This window comes from Schistocerca piceifrons, chromosome X, assembly GCF_021461385.2.
Source record: "Schistocerca piceifrons isolate TAMUIC-IGC-003096 chromosome X, iqSchPice1.1, whole genome shotgun sequence".
Classification (NCBI taxonomy): domain Eukaryota; kingdom Metazoa; phylum Arthropoda; class Insecta; order Orthoptera; family Acrididae; genus Schistocerca; species Schistocerca piceifrons.
This window is the reverse complement of record NC_060149.1, coordinates 244,177,702-244,197,868: the sequence shown is the minus strand read 5'-3', so window position 1 is coordinate 244,197,868 and position 20,167 is coordinate 244,177,702. Positions and strand designations below refer to the sequence as shown.

Below are 20,167 nucleotides of genomic sequence, written 5' to 3'. Positions count from 1 at the left end.
TTGATTTTTCCATCAAAGTTTCACATATAAGACACTCCAGAAGAATTATCAGTCACGACTCTCTTCTTTAAACTGGACGCAGATTTTCTAGGCAAGAAGCGTTCCTTTGTCAAACAGCAGGCAAGACCAAACTTTACTTTTTAATAAAGCATTTAAAATCTCCCCATGAAACAAGGGAAGAAAAAATAACAGAGGACTCACATCTCCCTTGCCACGAATCCAGAACAATCTGTCCGATAAAGATCTTCTTCTGCAGCCTGTAGATGACTTCTCTTTCTCTGACATGCAGCTTAATAGGTGGCGCAAACCCCAGAGAGAGCCTGTAGCGTTGTACGAAATGCTGCACAGACCAATGGAACTGCATTCCGCATTGCAAAAGACTTGCTCCATAAACCATTATGGCCGCTAGTATCACCTCACGATATAAATATATAATTTTTAATGTTTGGTCGAACCTTTATGGTGTGATGCCAGCAATTTTGCTCATAATAGTCAATCCTCTAGCGCTGTTACGTCTGTGTGGGTACCCAAGTTCGGTCACTTCTATAGGTGCGCACAGAGGAACTTAACGCTGAGATTTCTGCTTGCAGGTACAGAATGTACAGAACCATGGGCCTTGCCGTTGGTGGGGAGGCTTTTGTGCCTCAGCGATACAGATAGCCGTATCGTAGGTGCAACCACAACGGAGGGGTATCTGTTGAGAGGCCAGACAAACGTGTAGTTCATGAAGAGGGGCAGCAACCTTTTCAGTAGTTGCAGCGGCAACAGTTTGGATGATTGACTGATCTGGCCTCGTAACATTAACCAAAACGGCCTTGCTGTGCTGGTACTGCGAACGGATGAAAGCAAGGGGAAACTACGGCCGTAATTATTCCCGAGGCAGTTTTACTGTATGATTAAATGATGATGGCGTCCTCTTGGGTAAAATATTCTGGAGGTAAAATAGTCCCCCATTGGGATCTCTGGGCGGGGCTACTCAGGAGGACGTCGTTATCAGGAGAAAGAAAACTGGCGTTCTATGGATCGGAGTGTGGAATGTCAGATCCCTTAATCGGGCAGGTAGGTTATAAAATTTAAAATGGGAAATGGATAGGTTAAAGTTAGATACAGTGGGAATTAGTGAAGTACGGTGGCAGGAGGAACAAAACTTCTGGTCAGGTGAATACAGGTTTATAAATACAAAATCAAATAGGGGTAATGCAGGAGTAGGTTTAATAATGAATAAAAAAATAGGAGCGCGGGTCAGTTACTACGAACAGCATAGAGAACGCATTATTGTAGCCAAAATAGACACGAAGCCCACGTCTACCACAGCAGTAGAAGTTTATATGCCAACTAGTTCCGCAGATGACGAGGAGATTGAAGGAATGTATGATGAGATAAAAGAAATTATTCAGATAGTTAAGTGAGACAAATATTTAATACTCATAGGGGACTGAAATTCGACAGTAGGAAAAGGAAGAGAAAGAAAAGTAGTAGGTGAATATGGACCGGGGGTAACGAATGAAAGAGGAAACTGCCTGGTAGAATTTTGCATAGAGCCTAACTTAATCATAGCTAACACTTGGTTTAAGAATCATGAAAGAAGGTTGTATACGTGGAAGAGGCCTGGAGACACTGGAACGTGTCAGATAGATTATATAATGGTAAGACAGAGATTTAGGAACCAGGTTTTAAATTGTAAAACATTTCCAGGGACAGATGTGGACTCTGGCCACAATTTTTTGGTTATGAACTGTAGATTAAAGCTGAAGAAACTACAAAAAGGTGGGAATTTAAGGAGATGGGACCTGGATAAACTGAAAGAACCATAGGTTGTACAGAGTTTCAGAAAAACCATTAGGGAACGATTGACAGGAACAGGGGAAAGAAATACATTACTAGAAGAATGGGTAGCTTGACAGATGAATAGTGAAGGCAGCAGAGGACCAAGTAGCTAAAAAGAAGATGGCTAGTAGAAATCCTTCAGTAACAGGAGAGATATTGAATTTAACTGATAAAAGGAGAAAATATAAAAATGCAGTAAATGAAACACGCAAAAAGGAATACAAACGTCTCAAAAATGAGATCAACAGGAAATGAAAAATGGCTAAGAAGGGATGGCTGGAGGACAAATGTAAGGATGTAGAGGCATATATCACTAGGGGTAAGATAGATACTGCCAACGGGAAAATTAAAGAGATCTTTGGAGAAAAGAGAACCACTTGTATGAATATCAAGAGCTCAGATGGAAAACCAGTTCTAAGCAAAGAAGGGAAAGCAGAAAGGTGGAAGGAGTGTATAGAGGGTCTATACGAGGACGATGTACGTGAGGGCAGTATTATGAAAATCGAAGAGGTTGTAGGTAAAGATGAAATGGGAGATATTATACTGCGTGAAGACTTTGAAAGAGCGCTGAAAGACCTAAGGCGAAACAAGGCCCCGTTAGTAGACAACATGCCATTAGTACTACTGATGACCTTGGGCGAGCCCAGTCCTGACAAAACTCTACCATCTGCTGAGCAAGATATGTGAGATAGGCAAAATAACCTCAGACTTCAAGAAGAATTTAGTAATTCCAATGCCAAAGAAAGCAGGTGTTGACAGGTGCGAAAATTACCGAACTATCAGTTTAATACGTCACAGCTGCAAAATACTAACGCGAATTCTTTACAGACGAATAGGAAAACTGGTAGAAGCCGACCTTGGGGAAGATCAGTTCGGATTCCGCACAAATGTTGGAACTCGTGAGGCAATACTGACTCTACGTCTTATCCTAGAAGATAGATTAAGGAAATGTAAAAATACCTTTCTAGCATTTGTAGACTTAAAGACAGCTTTTGACAATGTTGACTGGAATACTTTCTTTCAAATTCTGAAGGTGGCAGGGGTAAAATACAGGGAGCGAAAGGCTATTTAAAATTTGTACAGAAACCAGATAGCAGTTATAAGAGTCGAGGGGCATGAAAGGGAATCAGTGGTTGGGAAGGGAGTGAGACAGGGTAGTAGCCTATCCCCGATGTTATTCAAAAAATGTTCAAATTTGCTTGAATTTCTAAGGGACCAAACTGCTGAGTTCATCGGTCCCTGGACATACACACTAATTAAACTAACGTAAACTAACTGACTAACTAACACACACACACACACACACACACACACACACACACACACACACACACACACACGAGGGAGGACTCGAACCTGTGACGGGAGGGGCCGTGCAGTTCAGGATATGGCGTCTCTACTCGGGCGGCCACAGGTGGTGGAGCATCATACTGATGAGTGAGTTCATAATGCAAATTATGGAAATGGAAGAGGATGTAGATGAAGATGAAATGGGAGATACGATACTGCGTGAAGAGTTTGACAGAGCACTGAAAGACATGAGTCGAAACAAGGCCCCGGGAGTAGACAACATTCCATTAGAACTGCTGACGGCCTTGGGAGAGCCAGTCCTGACAAAACTCTACTATCTGGTGAGCAAAATGTATGAGACAGGCGAAATACCCTCAGACTTCAAGAAGAATATAATAATTCCAATCCCAAAGAAAGCATGTGTTGACAGATGTGAAAATTACCGAACTATCAGTTTAATAAGTCACAGCTGCAAAATACTAACGCGAATTCTTTACAGACGAATGGAAAAACTGGTAGAAGCTGACCCTGCGAAAGATCAGTTTGGATTCCGCACAAATGTTGGAACACGACTTATCTTAGAAGAAAGGTTAAGGAAAGGCAAATCTACTTTTCTAGCATTTGTAGACTTAGAGAAAGCTTTTGACAATGATGACTGGAATACTCTCTTTCAAATTCTAAAGGAGGAAGGGGTAAAATACAGGGAGCGAAAGGTTATTTACAATTTGTACAGAAACCAGATGACAGTTATAAGAGTCGAGGAAGCAGTCAGGGAAGCAGTGGTTGGGAAGGGAGTGAGACAGGGTTGCAGCCTCTCCCCGATGTTAATCAATCTGTATATTGAACAAGCAGTGAAGGAAACAAAAGAAAAATTCGGAGTAGGTATTAAAATCCATGGAGAAGAAATAAAAACTTTGAGGTTTGCCCATGACATCGTAATTCTGTTAGATACAGCAAAGGACCTGGAAAAGCAGTTGAACAGAATGGACAGTGCCTTGAACGGAGGATATAAGATGAACATCAACAAAAGCAAAACGACGATAATGGAATGTAGTCGAATTAAATCAGGTGATTCTGAGGGAATAAGGTTGGGAAATGAGATACTTAGAGTAATAGATGAGTTTTGCTTTTTGGGGAGCAAAATAACTGATGATGGTCGAAGTAGAGAGGATATAAAATGTAGACTGGCAATGGCAAGAAAAGAGTTTCTCAAGAAGAGAAATTTGTTAAGGTCGAGTATATATTTAAGTGTCAGGAAGTCGTTTCTGAAAGTATTTGCATGGAGTGTAGCCATGTATGGATGTGAAACATGGACAATAAATAGTTTAGACAAGAAGAGAATAGAAACTTTCGAAATGTGGTGCTACAGAAGAATGCTGAAGATTAGATGGGTAGATCACGTAATTAATGAGGAGGTACTGAATAGAATGGGGGAGAAGAGGAATTAGTGGCAAAACTTGACTAGAAGAAGGGACCGGTTGGTAGGACGTGTTGTGAGGCATCAAGGGATCACCAATTGGAGGGCAGCGTGGAGGGTAAAAATCGTAGAGGGAGACCAAGAGATGAATACATTAAGCGGATTTAGAAGGATTTATGGTGCAGTAGTTACTTGGAGATGAAGAAGCTTGCACAGCAGAGTGTAGCATGAAGAGCTGCATCAAAACAGTCTCTGGACTGTAGACCACAAGAACAACAGGTACAGGATATCACAGATGAGGTAGCCTATTAGAACAGACTTGGAGAGGTGCAAGGAACATAAGTGATACATTTTATTGAAATAACTAAGAAACTCAGCTGTGGCCAGAAACTGACTAGAGAAAATCATGAATTGGCGTACCACAAGATCAGTATCGTGGAACATACACCAAGTTCCTGTTCTCTTTATAATTAAGTAGTCTGTCGAAATAAAGACGACGGGTAACTTGATAAACATAACGAGACATTTCTTTTTGAGAAAGACTTGAGATCTCCCAGGCATCTTATTACTTACAGCCAGAAAATGACGGGATTTGCGTTTCACCGAATACCAATGAAAAGCAATAGCGCGTCAGAGTCCATAGACGGACTGTGCGCTATGAGTAGGTGGCGCGAAACCAACAAATACCTCACTGTCTAGCCACAACGCAGATCCCAAGTACGCACACCACCGCATTGGTGAAGGCAACCATGTCAGCCGTCAAGTTACTGTGCACAAAAGCAGAACTGTTAACTCGGTTGGTCACACAAGATACACCCTCTACAAGTGAACTTAGCTTAGTACTGAAAGTAGATCTTAACTTCCAGGCTTAGTCTGGATCACGTATGGTCGATATTCTTTGAAAAAGGCAGGTGAGAAGAGACATAAATTGTTCCAAAACCAAGATATCTAGATTTCACTACTCTCAAGAAATTACTTATCAAAACTGAACCAACACGATTCCTTGAAAAGTATGCCATAATGCTATGCGTATGCTTACCTCCTATGTGCTGCTAATAGCCATAATGGGTGGGATTAGAGCGCGATGAAGTTTAGCAACAGGTGAACAGGTTCAACAGCAGTCTTTCGAGTAGTTGCAGGGTAACAGTCTGGATGATTAACTGTTCTAGCCTTGTAACGTCAGCCAATATGGCCTTTTTGAGCTGGTGCTACGAACGGCTGAAAGCAAGGGCAAACTACAGCCACTGTTTTTTTTTTCGAGGGCACGCAGCTATACTGTATGTTTAAATAATGACATCCTCTTGGTCTTTCCGACGTGCGTGTGGTAAATGGGGAAACGTTAACTAACGACGTTATAACCAAATGCGTCCAAACGGAACCAACTTGCTTGTACTCTTTCCTTGGCTGCCGAAGGACAAACACCGGAGACATCCATCAGACAATGAAGAACGTGTATGCGATTAAGGCGAAACGTGCGGGGAAACAGCTACAAGACGTGCTGCTGTTTCATGATAACGCACATCCCCATAGCTCAAATACTGTAACTCAGAAGTTACGCCAACTCAAGTGGAAGGCATTCGAGCGGCCGCCATATAGTCCTGATTTCTCCCCGCGCTACTATCACGTTTGAGGTCTCTTAAAAAAGGTTTGATGGGTCGCCGATTCCTGTCGGGCGAGGAGGTGCAGTCAGCAGTTACGGACTTCTTCACGCAGTAGGACACGGTGTTCTAGCAAATGGGTATCTTCAGCCTGATGCATCGATGGGATGATTTCCTCAAGCTCACGGCGAATTTTTGCTGATTGGCATACCGATTCCCGACTGTACCTCTTCGAACGAAAACCTTTTCATCGCCCCTTATATATTCTGGAGATAAAATAGTCCCACATTCGGATCTCCGGGCGGAGAATACTCCGGAGGATATCGTCGTCAGGAAAAAAATAAAATAAAATAAAAATGAAAGTTGCATTCTACTGGTCACAGTGCAGAATGTTAGATCCATTAATCGGTGAGGTAGGTTATTACATTTAAAAACGGGAATGGTTATGTTGAAGTGGGAATTACTGAAGTTGTATGCAGGAAGAACAGGATTACTGGTCAGGTCAGTACAGGGTTATAAATACGAGGGTTGGAACTTTAATAGTGAGAACTATTTATTTACAGCTCGCACTAAATAGTTACGTGATTCAAAGTTTTAGTGACCTTCAAAGTAGTCACCAGCATTGTGTATAATCCGTTGTCACCGATGTGGAAGTCGTAGGATACTCTTAGCAGTGACAGTTGTGTTGGCAGTTCGAGTGGCGCGATCTGTTGCCCGACAAATTTGTTGCAGTTCTGGAGCGAATGCCGTGAAGTGTTTCCTTCAGTTTAGAAATCGAGTTGAACACACGAGGGCTTAAGTCAGGAGATTGTAGTAGGTGGTATAGCACTTAGCAGGCCCATTAGTCAAACAACACTGTACGTGCTTGAGCATTGTCCTGCAAAATGATGGTCGGGTTCTGTAGAAAGTGTCGTCACTTCTGGCTGAGATGAGATCTGGATAATTTGAAAAAAAAAAAAAAACAGAAGTTTTGAAAGTTTCAGAGTGAGCTTTAGGCAACTACTGACTGAAAAAGGTGAAGGGAATACAGTAGGAGATGAATGGGTAGCTTTGAGGGATGAAATAGTGAAGACTCCAGGGGATCAAACTGGTAGAAACACAAGGCCTAGTAGGAATTCTTGGATATCACAGGAGACATTGGATTTAACTGCGGAAAGGAAAAAGAGAAAATTCAAAAAATGCAGCAAATGAAGATGGAAAAAGGGAATAGAGACGTCTAAAAAATGAGTTTGGGAGAAAGTGCAAAATGGCTAAATAGGAATGGCTAGCGGACAAACCCAAGACTACAGAAGCATGAGTAACTAGGGGAAAGATGGACATGGTATATAGGAAAATTAAAGAGACATTTGGAGAAAAGAGAAGTATCTGTACGCATACCAAGAACTCAGATCGAAAACCAATACTAAGCAAGAAGGGAAAGCTGAAAAGTGGAAGGAATATACAGAGAGGCTGTGCAAGGGAAATGAAGTACGAAGCAATATTATAGAATTACAAGAGGAAGTAGGTGAATATGAGACGGGACTTATGATACTGCAAATCACTGCGAGACTTGTGTCGGAACAAGGTGTAGACATTCCCTCAGAACTATTGAAATCCTTGGTGGAGCCAGCCACGTCAAAGCTATTCCTGGTGTGCAACATGTATGAGACAGGAGAAATACCCTCATGCTTTAATAAAGTACAGTATTTGTAGACTCAGAGTAAGCTTTTAGCAATGTTGACTGGAATAGACCTTCCGAACTCTTGTCCGTTTCCGTAGCGTAGAGGTAGTGTTACCACCTACTACACAAGGGGCACGGGTTCGATTCCCGGCAGGGGACTGGGTGTTGTGTGTCCTTCATCATCATTTTCATCATCATTGACTCGTAAGTCGCCGAAGTGGCGTCAACTAGGAAGAACTTGCAATACGGCGGCCGAACTCCCCCGAATGGGGCCTCCCGGCCAACAATGCCATACGATGATTTCATTTTTTCCGAATTTTCGAAGATTGGAGGGAAAAATACAAGGAGCGAAAGGTTATTGACGACTTGTTCAGAAGCCAGTTACGAGGTGAAGGGCATGAAAGGGAAGCATTGATTGAGAAGGCAGTGAGATAGCGTTGTAGCCTATCCCCCAATTTATACAATCCATACATTGAGGAAGCAGTAAAGGTAACCTAAGAAAAAATTGGAGTAGGAATTAAGGTTCAGGGAGAAGGACTAAAAACTTCAAGATTTGTCGATGGCATTGCAATTCCATCACAGACAGCAAAAGAAGAGCAGCTGAACAGAATGGACAGCGCTTGAAATAACGATGTAAGATAAACATCAGCAAAAGCAAACCAAGGGTAATGGAATGAAGTAGAATTAAATCAGACGACGTTGAGGGAATTAGATTAGGAAAAGAGACACTAAAAGGAATAGATGAGTTTTGCTATTTGGACAGCAAAATAACTGATGATGGACGAAGTAGAAAGGATATAAAATGCAGACTGGCTATAGCAAGGAAAACATTTATGACAATCATGAATTTGTTAAGAGTCTGAAAATATTTGTCTGGCGTGTAACCTTGTACGGAATCGAAACATAGATGGTAAGCTGTTCATACAAGAAGTGAATAGAAGCTAAAGATTACATGGGTAGATCATGTAACTAATGACGAGGTACTGAAAAGAATTGGGAAGAAAAGAAATTTGTAGCACAAGTTGACTAAAAGATGGCTGTTAAGATACGGTCTAAGACATCAAGGAATCATCAGTTTAGTACTGGAGGGAAGTGTGATAGGTAAACATTGTAGAGCGAGACCAAGGGATGATTCAGTAACCACGTTCAAATGGATGTAGATGAGATAAAGAGGCTTGCACAGGATGGAGCAGCATGGAGAGCTGTTATTAAGCCAGTATTCGGACTGAAGAGCAAAACAACAACAACAACAAACGATTATGGTGGTGTCCTAGAGTATAATGGTGGACACCGAACAAACGCATTGGCGGTGATACGGCGGTCACTGGAATACCCATTCTGCAACACATATCAATGCAACAATTTCATCGGGAAGCGACAGGTGAAATTTCAGAAGAGGGGAAAGAAGATTTTAAGAACATAATACCGTGCTTCCTATATGAAACAGAGGAATATCGCAAATGCTGAAACGACTACGTATATACTGAGAACAAAGACAAAGACGAATTTTGCAAAAAAGAGAGACGCCGAAACAGTAGTTCACAGGTACAGTTCACCATTGACATCAGAAACGAATTTAGTCACAGCAGAAGCGTTGCACCGGAGGATCACTGTCAGTTTGAAAGGTTAACACAGTAATTAGATACAATCTGAAACATCCATGTGGTGACCGAGAAAATTATGGATAATTAGGGAAAAATAACATATGATTATTGGAAATACTTTTGTATGCTCCTTCTAAGAATGGTCGCGAACTTCGCACAATAATGATACAGTACGGGATGCGTATAAAACTGCACGTGACGTTAATGTCAGGGCACTGTAGAGAATCAAGACAGTTGTACGTACAACTTTCATCATGCTGTGACATTTAAATTTCCCGCATCGACCATTCTGGCTTTCACAAGAAAACGCACAATCAACGCGTTGCAAATACTAAAGCTAGCAGGTTACATTGGTGTGAAAAACTTAAGGACGAAAGTAACTTTTATAGCCACCATGAAATGTGGGGCTACAGAACAAATGATCCGGAAGGAGAAGCTCTTACAGCTTGGATTGAAAATCACCACCACCATCTCTAGTACTATGCAAAGGACTTGAAAACCTTTTACCCTGTCCGATGGCAGACTGATACAAACCAAGATCTATGTATTTTAACAACTGATCAACAACACACCCCAGTACCCCACACAAAGAAGTTATCAGGTTTCCCTCACTGCGAACACAGACCAGTGCTCGTAGCCATCAGAATTCAGACTCCTCTAATCAGATCTGTCCAAAACCTAAGGTGGAACTTCAACAAAGCCAACTGGACGTCTCATGCGAAGGAAGTTCATTGACATTTCCGCTGGATCCCAGCGACATTAGGAAACTTCACGCGCTTTGTTGGTGTCATTATAGGAGCAGCAAAACGCAATATACTACGTGGTTTCAGGAAGGAATTTGTGACCTGCTAGAACAAGAAGACGGAAGAGCTCTGCAAGAAATACGAAGCCCATTGGTGACCCAGAAGCAGGCAACAAGGTACTCCAGTCTCTTAACAGCCACAGGAAATGAAGATGGTTGACAGCTACCAAAGAACTGGACTTCACCCACTCAAGTCGCAAAGCATGGTCCCTGCTCAGACGACTAGGGGCAGCAACACCAAAAGTCAGGCAGAAACTACAGGTCACCCCATCGCAGATTGCACAACACATCAAGTCACGAGCAGACAATGTCCCCATGGACAGCAGCAGCCCAAAAGGTTACAAGAAGAGCTTAAAACTATAGATGGCACCCTTCAGCTCTCCTTTTAGAGAAGTTGAGAAGGCCATAAGACGCCTAAAGCTAATGGCTGCAGAGACCTTTTACAGACTGCTTGTGCAAGGGTCAGGTACCGGCAGATAGCAAAACCCCTTGCAGTCCTCAAACCAGGAAAACCGAAAAACGATCCCTCAAGCTATCGTCCAATTGCCCTTGTCAGTGTCTGCTACAAACGACTGGAACGGCTAATTTACAATAGAACCTACCAAACAGTTGACAGCAAAGTGCCTCCCTACCAAGCAGGCTTCAGGCAAAACCGCAGCTGCTGTGAGCAGGTATAGGCGCTCACTTCATATACCGAAGCTGGTTCCCAGAAAGGGCTGAAAACTTCAGTAGCACTTGTAGATCTAGCTGCTACTTACGACACTGTGTTGCTGGATGGACTAATGTTCAAGCTAAAGCGAACTGTTCCATGCTTAAGAGTAACAACACTGCTGTCCAACATGCTGAAAAATCGATATTTGCGAGTCTGTTTCCATGACAAAACGAGCCTACCACAAGGATCTGTCCTGACCCCACTACTGTTTAACGTCCTAGATATAGTTCTTGCATGTCACTTATGTACATAAGTGACATGCCAGAAACTATATCTAGGAAGTTCTGCTACGCTGACGATACCGCCATAGCATATCAAAGCAAGCACCTAGAGGAGGGAGAAAATGTGCTCACACAAGACCTTAGAGTACTTGGTGACCATTGCAGAAATTGGAGATTGTGCCCTAACTCCACAACAACTGAAGTGACAGCTTTCCACCTCAACATCCGATTAGCAAATCAGCCACTAAACGTCACCTTCTGTAACAAATCAGTTAAAAACAACCCTCATCCTAAGTACCTTGGAATCACACCGGACTGATCACTTACGTACAGGACTCACCTCACATCACTAGCAGAAAAATTAAAGACCAGGAATAACATTATCCGGAAACTAGCTGGAACTTCCTGGGGTGCACAAGATGACAATCTCCGTACAGCGGCCTTATCTCTCGTATATCCTGTGGCTGAATATTGCGTACCTGTCTGGTACAGAAGTGTGCATGCCAGTAAGGTTGACGTTCAGGTGAATGACACCATGAGAATTGTAACCGGCACCCTGAGATCAACCTCACTACCTTGGCTGTTTGCTCTCAGTAGCATCGCTCCACCACATTTGAGACGACAAGAAGCAGCGTCCCGCGAACGGGAAAAGATTAATAACCTAAAGCTTTCCCAAAGGCTACCCGTCCAGGAAATACTGCTCAATCCACCCTGCACGCGCCTCAAATCGAGAAAACCATTCTGGACAGCTCGAGAACCCGAACCATTCAAGATAGAAGATGTGTGGAAGGAGACAAGGAAAAACGACACCAGCAAATTTTTCCGCGGCCTCGAAGACCCTACATACATATCAGGTTTCCTACTCCTAGAAGAACCTGGTGTGTGCTCAACAGAATCCGATGTGGACATGGAAGAACTAAGTTATATTAATACCATCAGCTTATGACAGAAGTTGATAAATATCAACGGGGACAGGTGAAAATGTATGCCCCGACTGGTACTCGCACCCGGGATCTCCTGTTTACATGGCAGACGTTCTATCTATCCATCTGAGCCACCGAGAGCACAGAGGAGAGTGCGACTACAGGGTCTATCTCGCGCACGCTTCCCGCGAGACCCACATTCTCACCTTGTATGTCCACACACTACTACATTCATAGTGTCCCACCCCCACACACTTATTACTCGTGGAAGACATTCTTATCAAGTCTCGTAAGAGTTCGGGGAGTATATGTGCATCCGCGCAGAAGAAGAAGGTCATGGCCAGTATTGCCAGAACTATATACATATATTGATATGGTGTCTGCTCTTTCGGACATGTCCGAAGAACAGACACCATTGATGACCTGCAGCCGTCTAGATCGCCCGTCAGCAGCTGATGGTATTAATATAATTCTAACTTCGTTCCAGACAGCTGCAGGTCATCAATGTTCTTCGGACATGCCCATAAGAACAGACATCATATCCATATAAGTACGAGGTGCATTCGAGTTCTAAGGCCTCCGATTTTTTTTCTAATTAACTACCCACCCGAAATCGATGAAACTGGCGTTACTTCTCGACGTAATCGCCCTGCAGACGTACACTTTTTTCACAACGCTGACACCATGATTCCATGGCAGCGGCGAAGGCTTCTTTAGGAGTCTGTTTTGGCCATTGGAAAATCGGTGAGGCAATAGCAGCACGGCTGGTGAATGTGCGGCCACGGAGAGTGTCTTTCATTGTTGGAAAAAGCCAAAAGTCACTAGGAGCCAGGTCAGGTAATTAGGGAGCATGAGGAATCATTCAAAGTTGTTATCACGAAGAAACCGTTGCGTAACGCTAGCTCGATGTGCGGGTGCGTTGTCTTGGTGAAACAGCACACGCGCAGCCCTTCTCGGACGTTTTCGTTGCAGTGCAGGAAGGAATTTGTTCTTCAAAACATTTTCGTAGGATGCACCTGTTACCGTAGTGCCCTTTGGAACGCAATGGGTAAGGATTACGCCCTCGCTGTCCCACAACATGGACACCATCATTTTTTCAGCACTGGCGGTTACCCGAAATTTTTTTGGTGGCGGTGAATCTGTGTGCTTCCATTGAGCTGACTGGCGCTTTGTTTCTGGATTGAAAAATGGCATCCACGTCTCATCCATTGTCACAACCGACGAAAAGAAAGTCCCATTCATCCTGTCGTTGTGCGTCAACATTGCTTGGCAACATGCCACACGGGCAGCCATTTGGTCGTCCGTCAGCATTCGTGGCACCCACCTGGATGACACTTTTCGCATTTTCAGGTCGTCAACTCTGGAGGCGATCTGTTCAACAGTCATTCGGCGATCCCCCAAAACAATTCTCTCCACTTTCTTGATCATGTCGTCAGACCAGCTTGTGCGAGCCCGAGGTTGTTTCGGTTTGTTGTCACACGATGTTCTGCCTTCATTAAACTGTCGCACCCACGAACGCACTTTTGACACATCCATAACTCCATCACCACATGTCTCCTTCAACTGTCGATGAATTTCAATTGGTTTCACACCACGCAAATTCAGAAAACGAATGATTGCACGCTGTTCAAGTAAGGAAAACGTCGCCATTTTAAGTATTTAAAAGAGTTCTCATTCTCGCTGCTGGCGGTAAAATTCCATCTGCCGTACGGTGCTGCCATCTCTGGGACATATTGACAATGAACGCGGCCTCATTTTAAAACAATGCGCATGTTTCTATCTCTTTCCAGTCCAGAGAAAAAAAATCGGAGGCCTTAGAACTTGAATGCACCCTGTATATGGAAGAACTAAGTCCTTCACGTACAAATCGGGACTCTCACACTCCCCGATGTGCGACTGTGGAGCAGCAGCACAATCTGTTGAACATACTGTAGAGGAAATAAATGTTTTACCGGAGGCTGGAACGACATAATCAATGCCTCGCCAACAGCACAGGATTGGATAGACTCTCTGGATATCAGTTTGTGATATAATTAGTGACCAAAACTCTTGTACATTCCTTTTGTTATGTTTAGATATTTCTTTTGTATTGTGTAAACATCTCTGTAAATTGCATGCGTATTTCCATGCGATAAATAAATAATAAATAACTTTAGCATTATGTGTCACTGCCAAGTAACATAGCAACATAGCCCCTTGAGACTTCGACCGTACATGAAAGGAATGCTACAGTACAGTAGGGAAGGTAACTCAAACAATACACAATGAGACGAACAGAAACGTCACTATTATTCAGAAACAATGATTACACAGAAGTCACCGCGATTTATGATGGTCCCATAGAAATTACAAAAGGCAGGACAAGTTTTTTTAATAGGGTCTGTGAGCACCAGAGACGACAAGGTATGTGCTGCCATGTCCTCTCTGAAGACAAGTTTGGCAAAGAGTTCCATTCTTCCACCAGCAGGGTTAACAATTACTGGATGGTGGATAGTGCATGTAGACGTGCTGCAGTACGTTTCCCCAACCCATTACACACGTGATGGATGGGATTTAAGTCGGAGAAACCGGCAAGCCAGCCCATACGCCGAATATCCTCTCGTTCCAAGAGCTCGTCCACCTGTCAAATTCGATGCGATCGCACATTTTCGTCCATCAAAATGAAATCAAGCCAGAATGCACCCCTGAAAAGACACACATAAGGGAAGAGTACAGTGTCATAATAACGTTGACCGGTGAGTGTACTGTGTTCGAAATTTGGAGGTCAGTATGCCCATACAACATTATGCTTCCCCACATCATAACATCTCGACCACCAAAACGATCATGTTCGAAAATGTTACTGTGTGCATTACGTGCTCCCAACTCTCTCCTTAAGAGGGTACCTAATGTACCTAGGAACACTGTCGAACATTATCGTTTTGGTAGTCCAGGTGCTGTGGTGTGGGCTGACAAAAGTTCCCATGGGCGTCCAGACCTCCCAAGCTTTGAATATGACACAATTACCTGTCAACGGTATTGTGACACTGTACTATATCCCCATGTGTGTCTTTTCAGGGGTGTATTCGTCTTCGAATTCATTTTTATGGATGACAATACAAGACCGCATCGAACAGCGCAGGTGAAGGAGCTCTTGGAAAGAGAGGATATTCTGCGAATGGACCGGGCTGCCCGTTTCCCCAACTCAAATCTCATCACGCACGTGTGCTATGCGTTGTAGAGACGTACTGCAGCACGTTGACATGCACCAGAGGCCATCGAGCAGCAAATAATATGTCGCTTATTTGGAAAAATGGAAGTCATTGGCGCCAAATGATGTCTCTCGTGTGGACAAATGTTGTCGAACTGACCCTGACGTCACTAAATGTAGCGACAGAGACAGGCGCCCCGACACTTGTGCAACTAACACAACACCCAACCCAAGAGTGGCACCAATTCGTGCTTGGAGGCGAGACTCAGATCTGTGTAAAGTATCATATGATAGATGTATACATGTATGGTGGCTGAGAAGAGAACGAACGTTTTCTGATTGCCTTCTTCATCGTCATACCATCCCACGTATAGGGTGCCATTGCGTACACTGCACAACCATCTCTGATTGGCATAGCCGTTCATTTCGGCAACAAGCGTCAGATTTCTGAAGTGTTAATGCCAGTGGCTGTGTCCCATATCGAGGTTTCCATGACATTACCTTCCTACAAGGTAACACAAGAGGGCACATTCCACATGCTGTCCTGACCTAAACCAATGCAGAGGGTGTTGGACCGTTGTCCTGGCCAGCACCTTCAACATATCTCTCACCCAGTAAAAAAACACTACCGGAAAAAAATTTGTACACCTGGAAAGACGAGGTCGATTCTGATCTGACGACGGCATAAGCCACCTGGGGGATGGTTGATATACTGATAATGGTTTCAATTTCGTCCGCCAACAGATAGCATTGTGGCACAACTACCAGAGCGCCATCTGTGTCTACTCTTTAATAGGGAATGTTCACAGCCAGAAGGCGCAGTGTGGTGCAAACGTGTGAAGCAAACAGGCAACCATGCCACGGAGACGCACGCGTGGTCCCTACAGCCAACTGAGTGAGTTTGAAAGGGGTCACATTGCTGTCTAGCGAGGGGCGGGATGGTCCTTTCGGAGAATTGCCTCATAAGTTAGATGTGCTGCGTCAGTTGTGCAACGATGTTGGTTTCAGTGGTCACGTGAACATTCTCACACCCGCAGACGAGGTTCTGGATGTCCACGTAGCACAGACGCCCGGCAGGCAGATCGTACAGCTACCACAGCACGGATGAGAGGGCTTGTGAGCCCAGAAGTCCAAACACGAACTGTTGCAAACCGGTTATTAGCTATGGGACTACGAGCACGCACTCCTCTAGGCAGTCTTCACTAACATCACAGGATCGACGTGCACGGCTTGACTGGTGACGTCAGAGGACACCTAGGAGACGAATGGCGCGCCGTAGTCTTCAGCGATGAAAATAGATTCTGCCTCCACGCAAGTGATGGTCGCTTGCGCGTACGACGTAAACCTGTTGAGTGTTGTCTCGTTGGATGCATTTCTCCAAGACACACTTGACCCATCCCATCCCATTAGCAGTGCAACTACGAGCACGCACTCCTCTAGGCAGTCTTCACTCACACCACAGGATCGACGTGCACGGCTTGAGTGGTGACGTCAGAGGACACCTAGGAGACGGAATGGCGCGCCGTAGTCTAAACGTTCTAAACGGGGTACTAGCAGTAATAGGAAGCCCGGGTGGCTGACTAGTGGGATAAAGATATCTTGTAGAACAAAGCGGGAATTATATCAAAATGTCAGAAGTAGTCACAATCAAGCTACAGCAGCCCATTACAAACAGTATTGTAAGATGCTTAAATATGTTATTAGGAAGGCAAAGAGTATGTGGTATGCACATAGAATAGCTAATTCACAGGACAAAATTAAAACCATATGGTCAGTTGTGAAGGAAGTGTGTGGTCGGCAGCACAAGGTCGACGATGTAAAGTCAGTTCGTAGTAAAAATATTTCTGTTACTGATAAATCAGATACATGTACAGTATTTAACAATCATTTTCTGAGCACTGCTGAGGAATGAAATAAAAATTTAGTTTGTACAGGGAATCATGTAACTTTCTTGGCAAATGCGTTTCCGAGATTGATGTGTGAAATACTCCTCTCTGATACAGACAAGAGGGAGATTGAGTCAATAATTAAATCACTGGAGACTAAGGACTCTCAAGGTTGTGATGGATCGAGTGTCTAGCAGAATATTAAAGTACTGTGCTGCACATGTTAGCCCTGTATTTTGCCATATTTGTAATTTTTCCTTTAGGAATGGTCGGTTTCCTGAACAATTAAACGACTCAGTAGTAAAGCCGCTTTATAAAGAGGGAGAAAGGGATAATGTAGATAATTTTAGACCCATTTCTATGCCATCAGTGTTTGCAAAAGTTATTGAAAAGGCAGTGTATATAAGGATAATTGTTCATTTTATATCACATGATTTGCCATCAAATGTACAGCTCGGCTTTAGGAGTCGTTTAACAACTGAAAATGCTATATTTTCTTTTCTCTGAGAGGTACTGGATGCGTGAAACAAAAGGTTTCGAACGCTTGGCATTTTTTTTTCTATTTAACTAAAGCATTTGATTGTGTTGATCATAGAAGTGTTGCTCCAGAAGTTGGACCATTACGGAATATGGAGAATAGCTCACAATTGGCGTATCTCTTACTTTAGCAACAGACAGCAAAAGGTAATTGTTCACATTATTGAGAATGGCTGTGATGTGGGGTCTGAGTGGGGTACGGTCAAGTGGGGGGTGCCCCAGGGATCAGTGGTGGGGCCACTCCTGTTCCTTATTTATATAAATGATATGCCCTCTAGTGTTACGGGTAACTCTGAAATATTTCTGTTTGCTGATGACACTAGCTTGGTAGTAAAGGATGTTGTGTGCAACATTGGCTCGGTTTCAAATAGTACAGTGCATGACTTAAGTTCATGGCTTGTAGAAAATAAACTAACGCTAAATCACAGTAAGACTCAATTTTTACAGTTTCTAACCCAAAATTCGACAAAAACCTGATGTTTTAATTTTACAGAACGGGCATATGATTAGTGAAACTGAACAGTTCGAATTTCTAGGTGTTCAGATAGATAGTGTCGTGGAAAGTTCACGTTCAGGATCTTGTTCAGAGACTTAATACTGCCATTTTTACTATTCGAATAGTATCTGAAGTGAGTGATCGTTCGACACGAAAATTAGTCTACTTTGCTTATTTTCATTCGCTTATGTCGTATGGTACTGTATTTTGGGGCCACTCTTCCCATTCTAAAAGGATATTTTTGGCTCAGAAAAGGGCGATTCGTGCAATAAGTGGTGTAAGTTCACGAACCTCTTGTCGACCCCTGTTCTCGAGTCTGGGTATTTTGACTTTGGCCTCTCAATATACATATTACTTGCTGTGATTTCTTGTTAACAGCAGATTAGCTTATTCCCAAGAATAAGCAGCTTTCAGTCGGTTAATACTCGGCAGAAATCAAACCTGCATTTGGATCGGACCTCCTTAACTCTCGTGCAGAAAGGTGTGCAGTATACTGCTGCATCCATTTTCAATAAGCGACCACTCTAATTCAAAACTCTTAGCAGTAATCCACGCGCTTTCAAATCGAAACTGAAGAGTTTCCTCATGAATCACTTTCGCGGGCAAGTGCTCTACCAAGGCAAAGGTCCCGAGTTCGAGTCTCGGTCCGGCAGACAGTTTTAATCTGCCAAGAAGTTTCATACCAACGCGCACCGCTGCAGAGTGAAAATCTCATTCTGTAAACATCCCCCAGGCTGTGGCTAAGCCATGTCTCCGCAATATCCTTTCTTTCAGGGGTGCTAGTTCTGCAAGGTTCGCAGAGGAGCTTCTGTAAAGTTTGGAAGGTAGGAGACGAGATACTGGCACAAGTAAAGCTGCGAGGACGGGGCGTGAGTCGTGCCTGGGTAGCTCAGATGGTAGAACACTTGCCCGCGAAAGGCAAAGGTCCCGACTTCGAATCTCGATCCGGCACACATTTTTAATCTGCCAGAAAGTTCCATTCAGCACTGTTCACAGCCGTATTAGTTTCACTGTTGTTTCGCCGGCGATGGCCGCTCGGTGTACCAAATTTCGTATCCTATAAAGTCTCAAACCAACTTCACAATTAATCATGTATTCTTCCTACTATACTGTACACGTACGCAAAGTAAAATTTTGTTATTTACACTTTCTTTCCTTATGTTGGAATTTTAACAGCCAGCAATGTAAAAGTACAACTGACATAAGGTGTAGTCAGGCGCTATAAATCTACGGACTACAAACTAGGTCTATCAGGTGATCAAGATGATGGGGTAGTCGTGTCGACCGTACTCACCACAAGCTCCAGTGCAGCCTCGGACGGTACTGCTGAGTTGGCCGCCACCTGCAACAACAATTCGGTATGTGGGATATATTTTTACAGGTACTGGTTTGCTGGCTTTGGGATAAGACTACCAAATGTAGCTGGCTTCCATCGCATTCCTAATCGTATTTCCGTCTACACAGTCTTCCACAAGTGAACTAATGAACAGAAAGCAGTGTACAAATCGCGAAAGAAATATTTGTGCCCAAGATCCTGTATACAACTACTCGTATTTCAACATACAACTACACTAATCCAAAATATGAAATCAAATAAAATGTTTCTTGTGGTGGCCATTTTTGTAGTAGTTGTGTACATAGTACAGAGCTGCATCGCATCCATGTCACAACAGGTGAGCCGGCCGTTGTGGCCGAGCGGTTCTAGGCGCTTCAGTCTAGAAGCGCGCGACCGCTACGGTCGCACGTTCAAATCCTGCCTCGGGCATGGATGTGTGTGATGTCCTTAGGTTAGTTAGGTTTAAGTAGTTCTAAGTTCTAGGGGACTGATGACCTCAGTTGTTCAGTCCCATAGTGCTCAGAGCCATTTGAACCACAACAGATGTCCGAAGCGGCCTCCAAGAGATTGGAGGTGATAGGGATAGTATCGGTTGTCATGCAGGATACAGATAATCATACTTTGGCTTACACCATTTTGGTGGGCCACTTGCCTGGAGCTTGCATTAT

At 43.6% G+C, this 20,167-nt stretch overlaps 1 protein-coding gene across 1 annotated transcript in view; it reads right to left on the bottom strand.

Annotated features, from left to right (window-relative positions):
* The window catches only part of LOC124722067 (solute carrier family 28 member 3-like), a 398,190-nt gene that overhangs the window by 180,591 nt on the left and 197,432 nt on the right, over positions 1-20,167 (bottom strand). Inside the window, exon 3 of the mRNA XM_047247266.1 lies at positions 19,458-19,505. Coding sequence (XP_047103222.1) covers positions 19,458-19,505 — 48 coding nt within the window. The remainder of the gene's footprint in view (positions 1-19,457; positions 19,506-20,167) is intronic.